This window comes from Telmatherina bonti (assembly GCF_933228915.1).
Source record: "Telmatherina bonti genome assembly, chromosome: 12".
In the NCBI taxonomy this organism is placed as follows: Eukaryota; Metazoa; Chordata; class Actinopteri; order Atheriniformes; family Telmatherinidae; genus Telmatherina; species Telmatherina bonti.
The window spans coordinates 20,974,962-20,987,512 of record NC_136610.1 but is presented as its reverse complement, the minus strand read 5'-3'; the positions used below and the strand labels follow the sequence as shown (position 1 = coordinate 20,987,512).

Genomic DNA, 12,551 nt, shown 5'->3' with positions numbered 1-12,551 from the left:
ACATGTAAGCCCCAACCCCGCCCCCACCACCCCAACAACAACCACCCACACCCCTACTGACTTTGGGAGGACCTCGGGCTCTGCGAGGATTTATTCAGAAAGCAGGTATACATAGGTCCAAGTCCAACACAAATTAAAAACAAAAATCACAAAGGCCAGCCTTTTAGCGTTCAGGGTAAAAGAACTCAATATAAGAGAAGTAAAGCCGGACTGCAGTCCACACCTCCTGAGGGTTTTGCTCTCTGTCATATGACTTCCATTTCCTGGTACAGTCGGACTCGATTCATCTTCATCCCAAACATCGCTGGCTAAGCTGAGCGTCTTCGTCGACTGTTTTTCTGACTGATACTCCAACAAGCCAGCGAAAATGTCCTCATTTTCTGCATGGATTTTATTGGTTTCGTCTGGACTTGGTATGTATCATCACACTACCATCATTACTCAAAAGAAACTCGCGGTTCATTTTTCAGAAGTGACGCGATTAAACTTCTGGGACATTCTGGGCCTTGTACTTCACGGCTAATGCTAAATGCAACTGTAAACAAGAATAAAACTGTATCTCCTAGTTGTCATTCGTCTTTCATTTTACAGCTGTCAGTTCGTTTTCATAAAATTGAGAGTACATGCCTCCACATGGGTTCATCTGCAGGTGTTACGAAAACGACACTAGTGACGATTTGCTGTTTTAGCTAAAGCGCTAATTACCTGCGTCAGCGAGCCACTGAAAGACACTAATGTAGCATTAACAGTAATTTGTTCTAACTATCGCTTTTTATATGCTTACCTAAACAATAGTTAAATTACCAATTACTTGGCGGCCACAACATTTATTTTAATACAAATATATATGTTTTTAGCACTAATACTTCCTGCTAATGTTTTGGGCAACTAGTGTCAGCTAACTTACTTGTTAGCTTACTGGTTGAATAACACTTGTTTTGATGGCTTTAGCTCATTATCGACAAAGTCTAGAAGAGTCTGACACGTATTTGCTGCTAGGTAGCATTACCTACAAACACAAGTTAGAGTCTGTTTAGGTTAAAAACTGTCTAACATTATGCTAGTTGGGCTGTCATTAGCTTCTTTTTGCTGTTTACAGTGTTAGCACGTGACAGGAAAGTCATAATAGCAACTCTAAAGTCAAAGTTAGATGAGAGTAGTTGACATTTACGGTAATCAAGCTTTTTTTTCTTTCTTTTTTTTTTTTAAGTAAACTTAAACAAGCCTATGTTTAAAAGACTAATTAAATTTCTTTTTAGGTTTTTTAATTTAAGTCTAGCTTATTTTTTCTGCTGTGCCTCACCTAAAATGGCAGTAATGCCATTGTAAGGGACTTTTATTTTTCTTTTACATATTTACATAAAATACCCTTTTATGTGCTGTTATTGGACCTTGGGCTTGACTGAACATTTAAACACTGACTTAATATGTTCTTAAAGTCTAAGCTCGCGATCAGATTAACTATATAAACATCTTCAGGAGTTAAGTGTTTCCTGTTATGACTGTGTTACAAGGATTCTTGTAGTCACTTGAGTAGATTACAAGGTATATCAAAAACCTTACCAGTAATCTTACTTAATTTTGTACTTTCTGCTGAATTGTTTTATGTTCTTAAAAATCATTGTAATTGTTTTTCTGTTGTATCTGCCACTGAAGTGATTCTGTACTTTAATCCAAAATGCTGTTTTTGTTGTCAGTTTCAGTAAAACATTGTCTTTTGGCAGTATCTGGTGAACTTTGAAATTTCAACCCTGGTAATCTTTAAATGGGTCATTGCAATACCAGTGTTGTATATAGTCTGATAATATGCAAAAGAGGAAGCAGAGGGTCTGTGACACCATTCTTACGATTTGAAGCTTCAAATTGAAGCTGATTTGTTATTAATTGTGCTGGATTAATGTATTGTGCAGGATTGTGTGTCGTACGACGACATAGCCACAAGGAAGAATAAGACTATTTTTCAACCAAGGGATGGTACAAATTCACATTTTCATTTATTTTAACACTGATCACTTCACAACTGCCAAGTTTTCCCTGGACAGACCAACCAGCCTGGAAGGCAGCACCTCCTATATATATCATGAGGCACCACCCTCTCAGCCCAATAATCCAATCACCACACATGTCTGCAAAGAATCAATCAAGAAAATTAATTACAAAGCATGATTTTGACACCAGCTCACTTTCCATAATTCAGCACACAAATTCATAATAAAAAAAAAAATCATTTTAACATTCATATGCTATTCAGTGTGCATCTTTATACCCCTAATCACTCCCCATCAATTATTCAATGAAGAACAAGACCCGCCCATTCACACTCTGCAACAGCCCTAACTGTAGGCAGGCCCTGTCAATGAAGCACTGATTTTAGGCAGGCCCTGTCAATGAAGAAAAACTGTCTTAGGAAAGGAATGGCTGACATTACTGAAAATACAAAAATAAAAAGAAAATGTTTGGTAAACATAAGTATAAACAGAGGAAGCACTTCAAGACTTAAGGAAATAGTGCCTCCTAACATTGTGCAGTCAGATTCTGCATTTTCAATGGTTAGCAAAGTTACCTTTCAGTGAAACACAAAACTGCTGATCATAAATGTGAGCATGAGTTATGAGTCTTCTTGAGGTTTACTGCTAACATGTGAGGGTATGCTCCTTTTTCTTGCCTGGTGTCAGCTGGTTATGACCTAATCTTTTATGACCCACAAAAGAACATGCGGATGTGACTAATGGAAAAAAGAACTGTCAATCTTTTATAACCAAGTTTTTGAGAAAATATACAAATATATTTGTATGTAAATATCTTACATACAGTAATACATTTACTGACACAAATAATAATAATTTCTTTCTTTTTTTTAGTGTTCCAGATGTCACATGGCATTGAGGTGAATGTCACAAAGGATGACAAATTATGCCTGTATGCCAAGCTAATGCTCAATTTCTCAGTGTCCTACAGTGTAGCGGGCAATAAGGTGGGTTTCTTATGATGAATACTCTAAATACAAATTGATGTTGTCTTGGTAACTGCCATCTATGCTTGCCATAAATGAAGCCTTTTTTAAATATTTTGCTTTTGCTTGCATGTGTTTGTTGCTCTGTTCTTATCAAGAAACATTAATAACGTGACTGTCACATTATTGCTGTGGAAGAAAATGTCAACATGAAAAGGGGAAATTCTTTCAAGCAGATTTTTACTATTCAGCATTTCAGCTGGTTTGTTTTCCTGATACACGTCCTGTCCTTTCCCTTCCCGGTTGTTGGACTAAAGACTTATAAACAACCAAAAAGTATCTATTTAAAAATTATGTTAATCTTTTTATATTAATATGTCATTTTAATTTAATTCAGATTTTTATAATGTAATGTATTATTTTTTTATTAGCTGCCGAAAAGGCTATGATCTATTACAATTAATATGTTTACAGGATCAGGTGCTTTAGATGGTTAGACACTTTCTCAGTTGGATATATGTTCACAAATGCACCCAAACCAGAAAGATTTGACAAATTATAGGGAGTACCCCTCTCCAGAGAGGCTGGGGGTATTTGACATAAAAATCTACAGGTCATTTAAATTTTTCAAAGAGGCTTTAGCCCCGTGCAGTGCAGACAACTGGTAATGCAGTCTTCATAAAACAAACCATGCATAGGTTTCTGTGAATGATGCTATGTGTTTCTCAAGTTCTCTTATTTACTTTAACTTTTATTTCATATACTCAATAGTCTGAAAATGTTTTTAAATTTAACATTTTTTAAATATTAATTTTCTGTATAAGATTTTGTTAACTCAAGGAGAAAGACAGTTCAATGTTCACTTCAAAGCAAAAGAGATTTGAGGGTGGGCAACTGAAGTCTTGCTGTGAGGAAATAGAAGTCTGAAGAAAATGAATACTGATGGGGATTTTTTACGATTCTGTCCACATGAGTGATGGACAAGAGGAAAGTTTAGTGCAACCTCTGGTGTATGAAGAAAATGGCCTTTTGGCATCTTTATATATTCAGTTGTGAGCTTAAGTCATGTTTTTACAAAGCTCTACTCAAATCAGAACATGATTATTAGAGTTTCATGGTTCACCTTTTTTTTTTTTTTTTTCTCCTGGGCGTTACTGTCAACAGATTGATTCTCTGCTTTTTTCCAGAGTAAAATGGCTGTCTTTGAACTTCCTGCCAATGCTTCATCAGACGCTAGTAAATGTGATGCCAATACCTCAACCCTGGAGCTTAAGTTTGGAGAAGGACATTCCTGGAATGTGACTTTTTCCTTGAAGGAAAAAATTTATCAAGCAGACCTTATAACTTTCACTTACAATCTCAGTGACTCCAGCTTCTTCCCTGGTTCTTCATCAAATGGTAACTTTCAAATACTGGGAAAAGAAAATTTACACAGAGGATGAATGACATTGATACTTATTTTTATTTTCTTCTCTTCTGCATTGTAGAAACAGTAATCGTGACCAAGAAGCCTGAAATAACAAATATTGGCTTGGACACTTGCTACTCATGCAAAAGTCAAGACATTATGCAAGTTGATAAAGTTAAAATAACACTGTGGGACATGCTCGTACAAGCTTTTTTCATCAATGGCAGCAAGAGTGAGAACAGTAAGTACAAATACCACGACACATCTCTCAGCTGCAGTGGCCACATTTACATGAGAGTTTTAATTCTAAATAAAAGGTAAAGCCACTTTAAAGAGATTTTTTTTTAAAAAAACATGTAAGCCCCTGATTCTGAATGAAAATGACAGTTCTGAATTAATTTTAATTCCTAAGTGGCTGGTTTCTTCCCATTTTAACTCCGATCTGATTATTTTATCTATCATGTAAACGTTCATTTCACTTCGAGTTCATTCCAGTAATTCTGTGCATGCTCCTTACTTTGTCCCGTCGCAGTGACATACATATTCCACACAGTCTATTACGTGCCGTCTCCAGTACACTTATCGTTGTCCTCCTCAGCTGCTGAAAAAAGTAGTGGGCTTGTGTCGAGCTGGTACTTCAAAGTTATAATCATTATTATTTGATCTTCCATGGTATGACCGAAAAGTAAAGGAGCAGGAAGTGGATTTGTTTATTTCCAGTATGCATAAGTATTAGGGGTGGGTAAAATCCAGTCGAAAACTCGGAAATCTGGATTTATTTATTTTTTCTTCACAATTTGAAAATCGATTTTTTTTTTTTTTTTTTTTTAAAAAAAAAAAAAAAAAAATATATATATATATATATATATATATATATATATATATACATATATATATACATATATACATACATATATATATACATATATACATACATATATATATATACATACACATACACACACACACATATATATATATATATATATATATATATATTTATTTATAAGAAAAAAAAACCAAAAAAAATTATATATTATATATATATATATATATATATATATATATATATATATATATATATATATATAATATAATTTTTTTTTTAATTTTTTTTTTCTTATAAATAAATAAAATAGTCCACTATAAATTATTTGTCATTATCATTGTTTTTATTAATCTTTTTACTTCTTGGGCATTATCGCGGCAGAATGGTGATCTGGCTACTCTGTTGTTTTTTCCTAACTGAAATCAAGAAAAATTAAGAGCAAAAAGAAATTTTATATAAATAAAAAAAAAAAAAATTGTTTTTATCTACAAAAATCATCAATATTGAAGAATTTTGAGAATCGCAATTTAAATTGAATCAACACTCAAAAAATTAGAATCTAATCGGGACAAAAGCATATCGTCACAGTCCTAATAAGTATGTCACGTCTCCCCCTTATCCAGTCAGAGCCATTTGCAACCCCCACGTCAAAAGCAGAATTAAGTAAAGGCAAATAAACATGTTTTCCATGTACCTTCAGAATGAGTATTTCCATGTAAACTCAAAGGAGAATACTTTCATTTGGAATTATTTAATTAAGAATAATTACATCTCATAAAAACAATTCTGTTTCTGATCTTACTCGTCTTTTATTTTTTCTCTCCCCACACAGTAACTTCTTGTGCCGCTGATAACCCCACAACTGCAGTTGCCCCCACCACTCATGTCACCAGTACAACCCCTGCAGCACCTATCACAAACACCACCACCAGTACAACCCCTGCAGCACCTATCACAAACGCCACCACCAGTACAACCCCTGCAGCACCTATCACAAACGCCACCACCAGTACAACCCCTGCAGCACCTATCACAAACGCCACCACCAGTACAACCCCTGCAGCACCTATCACAAACGCCACCACCAGTACAACCCCTGCAGCACCTATCACAAACGCCACCACCAGTACAACCCCTGCAGCACCTATCACAAACACCACTTCCACTTCTCTTCCTCCAACCAGCACCCCAACACCCTCCCTCCCTCCACCCAGCACCGGAAACTACAGCCTTGGGTCTAGTGAGAACACCACAGCCTGTCTGTTGGCAAACTTTGGTTTGCGGATTGGTTTCACACACAATAAGGTATGTTCATAAATGCAGCCTTAGCAGGCATGCTGTATTAAGATAATAGAGAGACCCTCAATGATATTTGATATGATTTCCTCTCTTCTGTCTGAGTTAGACATATCAAGAGATGAACTTTAATCCCTATGGGGTCAATGCCACTGGATTTTGTGGAGTCAACAGCAGTGAGCTGCTGTTGGTGTCTGAAGAAATCACTATAAGGCTCACGTTTGTCAATGTAAGTCCTTAACAGTATGGTGACATTTGTACTGATATACTTTTATTGTGGAAAATTAAATGAGATGATTGATATCTCTCTTGGATCTGAATTCAGGAGTATAGATCTAAATAATATAGCTCTGTTACTTAATTTTGTCAGAGCACCATAGAAAATTATCCAAAAGAAATGGTCTTCCACTTTGCCTTCCTTAGAACTACTGATGGATTTGCATGCTCTTTTTAGCACAGTTGATAACATGCGGGAAGCCTCCAATAGATGTGTTGTTGCTGATGAGCCTTTGTAAATAATCCTATCTCTTCTCATTGGCAGGTGATATGTGATTTTAGTACAACCTAATTAGGGAAACTATCATAGTATCATAATATTTGAATCACAGAACTGTGTAGTATGATGCAGAATTGTGAGCAACATTATGTAACTTTCAGCAATTAGATGGACATGACATGAACTAAATGCAACATGCAGCTAGATTGTACATCTTGTCACCAGTAGACAAATGTTGACTTATCTAGAAGTTCACACTGACTGTCAAACATTGGCTGCTCAGTCATGAGAGTTTCTAAACTTGTATCTTTTTTACAGGACACAAAGAAGTTCAGCCTTCAGGCCCTGAATGTCACTGTAAACACAAGCTCTGGTAATTGTATAAGATTCATGCTTGTCTGCTTATCCTCATATGGATCCTGGTTTAAGTGTATTCTAAGTTTTCTTTTTACATGTTGTTGTTTGTTTTGTTGTTTATTTTCTCCCTAAGCTTTGTTTATTGATGCTAACACCACCTTGAGTCTGTGGGAGGCAGCTGTGGGCAGCTCCTACATGTGCAACAAGGAGCAGAACTACACCATTACCAGCTCGCTGTCCATCTACACTTTCAACCTGCATGTGCAGCCATTTGCAGTGAAGAAGGGTCTGTTCAGTACAGGTATGTTCTCCTTTCACCTTCTGCTGCTGTTTTAATATGATAAAAATAATCTTTTGGCTTTTTTATACAACTGGATGGACTATAATGCTCCTCTCCCAGGACTGGGAGCGAGGACTTTTACATAAGACAAGGTTAAAAGAAAAGCCTGAAAATGTGGTTTAAAATGACAAAAATCAAGTAAAAATAAAACTTCAGTCTTGACTTTATTCTGACACAATGGGACTCAGTTGTTGAATGTGCTGCTTTTCTGTTCCTTTATTTTTGTCTCTCCCTGTTGTTTTTAATGACATCTAATCACTGTTCCACCTGTTGACTGACTTTTTTTTTGTCTGCAGCACATGAATGTTCATTGGATGACACCAGCATCTTAATCCCAATCATTGTTGGCGCTGCACTGGCTGGCTTGATTCTCATTGTAGTGATCGCTTACGTGATTGGTCGAAGAAAGACCTATGTTGGATATCAGACCCTTTAAGTTCCTTTTGCAATTTGTTCTTGAATTGTCATGGGGTCCTCAAGCCTGGTCCTAGGGCTTTATGCATAGTTGCTTAAATTTGCAAATGCAGACAAAAAAAATCTCAAATAAAATTCCAAAACATGATGTAATTTAAAAAAAAAGAGACAACCATCATCGAAATAGATTACCTTTTGGCTTTGAAATATTTGATAATTGTTTGACAAAAATTGCATTTGTCATAAGGGTCTATTAATAAGAGTAAAATTGATATAAAGACGAATGCTTTTTGTTCTCCTCAAGGACCAAACTTGTCTTAAGCCCTGTGTTTGTGTTTTGTTTCCCAGAATGTTTTGTCTTTCCCTATGTGTTGTGCTTTTTGTTAATGGGCAAGTGCAAGATCCTCAAAACATTTTCCTAAAAACTCCCTTAGTTTATGCAGTTACATGAAAGGAAATATGCAGTGAGCGAGCAGCAAGTGCAGATACAGTAATCTCCTGAAATCTACTAAGGCCTCTGGGCCATAATATGTACATATTGTTTGCACAAGATGTGCAACAATTTAAATTTATTGCAGTAGGATCAGGCACTCGCTCAGCAAACATTCCCCTCTTTATTTGCCTTTTTGTGTTGCATAATCTTTCAGCACATTTATGGTTTGAATGTTCATTCCTGCAATTAGGACATAATGAAGTGTTTCAACAGCTTTTCCCGCAAAAGTTAAAGCAAGGTGCTCTTTCTTTTCTTTCTAGAAATCCACTAACAGAGTCATGTCTTTTTTTGTTTTGAAAAGTTGTTGAAAATAACGCATGTTTGCCCCTGTAGATCAGGAGGAACGTTGGTATTGTGTCTCGGATATTTAGTTTCAGTCACATCATAAGAAATCGGAATTTGTTTTCTAGCAAACCAGGTTTACCAGGTTAACATTAAGCCCAATTAGAACTAATCATCTTACATTTTAAATATGAAAGCCTGGAGCTTATTGATCTCCACGTTATGAAGCCATCATTAATGTTATTAATTTCAGCTGTTCACTTTCTGCTTTTGCACACACTCCAGTCAGTAAATCTGCAAAATAATTTGCTTCGCTGTTTTTGTTTTGTTTTTGGTTTTTCTTTGGGGTTTTTTTTTGTTTTTTTTGTTTTTTTTTAATTCTGTACAAAATACATTTTGGCATTAAATTTAGAAAAGGGATAGGTATTCTTTCAGCAGTGTTACTGCTGAAATGATATTAACATATAAATGCACTAAGACATATTTGCTTGTGATCACGTGATCTCACCTGTGTGCAGGTCCGGGTTTAGACTTTGCTCCATTCACAGCAGTTCGATGAAAAAGCTCCTTAAAATGTGTTTTTTACTTCAAAATTGTCAAATGTTTGTGGTAAATCAGACAGTTTAGATCTCTTACTGAAAACATGTTACTTAGTTATCCAGTTAAATAATTTGATGTTTTGATTTTTTTTTTTTCTTTTACTTGCTTGAAGAGAGTCAGATAAGATTATATTGTGTAGTTTAATATTAAGCCACAGGGCTGCTTTAAATTTGCTCAGCACAGATACAGGAAAGCAGTCTAGCAAAAGTAACAAAACTTCACCCACCTGCATTGGTACCAATTTGTCCAGTTCTCTTCAACAAAGTGTTAACTCCAAAATGATATCCCATTCCTATACAAGCTCAGTTAACCGGTCTTCTCAGGACCACGCGGCTGAGGTTTTTATTCTGATTTTGAGCAGCACAAGCAAATAATTCAACAACGGTCTGCATATTTAGATTGACAATCAGTACACCAGTGAATGTGGCATGATGTCATCCAACTAGTTGCAGAAAGTTTCGTTTTCATGTCAGCGTTAGAAAAATATTGTCAGGGCCTTTCAGGTTGAGAGGTTTCAGTAAAGCAGTGTCAGGGATGGCGAGTCACTATTAATGATGTAAAGCAAATGTGTCACTTTTGATGTTAATGATTATAGTAGAGTGCTGTGTGTTGTTTGCACTGTTCCAACTCTTTGCAGCAGGAAATGTTTGCATTTTAAGCTGATGATAAAATTTGCTTTCACAGGTCATTGTACATGTGTATGAAAACCTGCTCTTAATCAGATACAAGCTTTTTTTGTTTGTATGTTTTGGATTGTAATTGTTGCTGTCTTGAGTATTACAGCTTTGTACAAGCTCACTTGCCTTAATGATGAAGATAGTTTTGCAGCACCCACCAGTGTAAAGATTTATATGAAACTTTTTAAAATCTCTTGTCCTATGATCGTCTGACAGGTTTGTCACCTTAAACTGACATCACTGACTAATTTTTCTCCTTTTTGTTGTACATCAGTAACTCGCTGATGGAGATGTGATTATTTTAATTATCCTTCACTTGTGGAGAAAATTGCACACGTTTAACAAAGGGAATCACTGCTGCAAAACCATCTGTTAATCTGTAGTGTGACGACAAATCACTGCTGGATTTATCTGCATCGTTTCATGCTGTTAGCTATAATAAACTGGATTTCAGTTTGTGTCATTGAAGCTTTTTTTAGTCATTTCAATGTAAATAAAAATGAGGAAAAAAAGAACAAAAAGTTCTATGTTTATGTCTTTAAATACTTGATGGATTTCATGTCATGACTCTTCTCTTTCAGATGTTCGTGCCTTTTTAAAAATCTATATTTTTCCTGTTTTAATCCAGTAAGATGTTTATTTCTGTGCTCTTTTCACTCTTGTCTAGCCGAGGAATGCCTGGGTGATGCGGAGAGCTTCCTTGTTCCCATAGCTGTTGGAGTTGCCCTGCTTGTTCTCATTCTTATTGTTCTGCTGGCCTATTTCATCGGGAGAAAGAGAAACATGGCCACTGGCTACGAGTCTTTCTAATTTAACCTACCTGATTTAGAGCTTTCTCCATCACAAAGGATAGTTGCGGCCTACTAATCGCACTGCTCTACTAGTTGTGAAAATGAATATTTTTATTTCTGTTTTTCTATGTGCAGCGACTGTAAATGATGCAGGACTGGCTCAGTGTTCTAGGAGGTGTTTGTTTTGTTCCTGAGAGGAGAGTAACGTCAGGTTAACTATGCATAAAGACTGGAAACAATATACAGAACTGAAATTAACAGGTCTAAAACTTCATTACATGTTTAATCCACACAGAATGAATAAAAGAGAACTGGCTCATAAACCATTTACAGAAAAATATTTAAGAGGTTATTGGCAGATTAATTTCCTACGGCTTTCATTGAACAGCTGTCCTTGCTGCTTTCCAGTTTTATGTTTAGCTAATCAACTTTTAGCTCCAGGTCTTTGTTGAACTGACAGGCAGAGGACAGGTTTTGAGTTTGATTAAACTATTTTTCATCTTATCTGAAACGGCTTTTAACATTCTGCAAAGAAATCCTAGTCAGTCATTGTTTCCATACACTTAAATACTTTGCTTTTGTTAGTGTTGCTCTTTTTAACACTACTTTCACAGCATTGCTTCCACCTGTCGTAGGTTTTGGTATCTTGTCGCTTCCTGCTTCTTTAAAACCTTTTTTGTTTTTAACCCAACTCCTCAGTAGTTTTCTGGTAAAACGCTAACCTGTTTGTCTGTCTGTCTCTCTTCCTGTCAGCTGAGGAATGCTTCCTGGACTCTGATTTGAGCTTTTTGGTGCCCATAGCTGTGGGCGTGGCACTCAGCTTCCTAATCATCCTTGTGCTTATCTCTTACCTGATTGGTCGGAGGAAGAGTCGCACTGGCTACCAGTCTGTTTAATCCAACCCAGCTGCTTCAGCCTCTCAGCCCTTTCCAACGCTCTCTGCTCTTAAAAACACTTTTCCTGCTATTCAAGCACATCAAAAGCTTCCCAGATTGTTGCTTCTTTCTTCCTATTTTCTTCCATTGTCTCCCTGATGCATCTCCCTGCAATAACCTTAAGCTTATTTGTTTAAACCAGATTCAACCAGCCCAGCAGTTAGCTTTATTTTCCTAATGCCAATGACTGAAACAAGCACCAAAACATTATGATTGATACTGAATCATTGCAATATCACCTGCATGTCTTTAAAAATAAAACTTAGGGCTGTGAGTCGCCATTGACCTTCTTCCCAGAGAGCTCTCCTTTCTTCCTCCCCTGAGAGGCTTTTTCCTCTCATTTTTGTGCTGTATAGTAATTTGTGTAAATTAATATCTTGACTAGAATGAATGACTGATTTTTTTTTCTTATGACGCAAATGTAAGAGCAAGCTAATATAACCACTGTTGTTCATTTCCTAGACATCAGTTTTTCATTGATCTTTAACTTTCATTTAATATGAACAGCTAAATTAAACTCTGCTTTTTGCACAAATAGTCATTTATTGTAGTTTAATGAAAGGGACAATAACATAAAGACACTACCAGTATTGGGACCAGGTTTATTCGTTGTCTTTTTTTTTTTTTTTCTTTAAATGTTTGTGACATGCATACAAAGACTTTTATCTTGAAATGTACAC

General features: G+C 36.0%; 1 protein-coding gene across 2 annotated transcripts; it reads left to right on the top strand.

The window, feature by feature from the left end:
- The first annotated feature begins 101 nt into the window (after positions 1–101).
- lamp2 (lysosomal-associated membrane protein 2) lies at positions 102–11,833 on the top strand. Of its 2 annotated transcripts, none has more exons than XM_079250342.1 (9): positions 102–413; positions 2,862–2,974; positions 4,141–4,351; positions 4,441–4,602; positions 6,023–6,495; positions 6,596–6,715; positions 7,301–7,355; positions 7,473–7,640; positions 10,813–11,833. In XM_079250342.1, the coding sequence occupies exons 1-9, from the start codon at positions 368–370 to the stop codon at positions 10,953–10,955; spliced, it is 1,491 nt and encodes a 496-aa protein (XP_079106468.1). In that variant the 5' UTR covers positions 102–367; the 3' UTR covers positions 10,956–11,833. The 2 variants fall into 2 exon arrangements, with proteins under 2 accessions (XP_079106468.1, XP_079106469.1); XM_079250343.1 differs by lacking the exon at positions 10,813–11,833 and adding an exon at positions 7,976–10,612.
- The last annotated feature ends 718 nt before the right edge of the window (positions 11,834–12,551 follow it).

Bases quoted from the DNA above. Each gene is read 5' to 3' on its own strand.
- lamp2 (XM_079250342.1), top strand. From the start codon at position 368: ATGTCCTCATTTTCTGCATGGATTTTATTGGTTTCGTCTGGACTTG. The intron at 4,603-6,022 runs GTAAGTACAAAT...CTCCCCACACAG, and splicing joins TGGCAGCAAGAGTGAGAACA to TAACTTCTTGTGCCGCTGAT. The intron at 7,356-7,472 runs GTAATTGTATAA...TTTCTCCCTAAG, and splicing joins CACTGTAAACACAAGCTCTG to CTTTGTTTATTGATGCTAAC.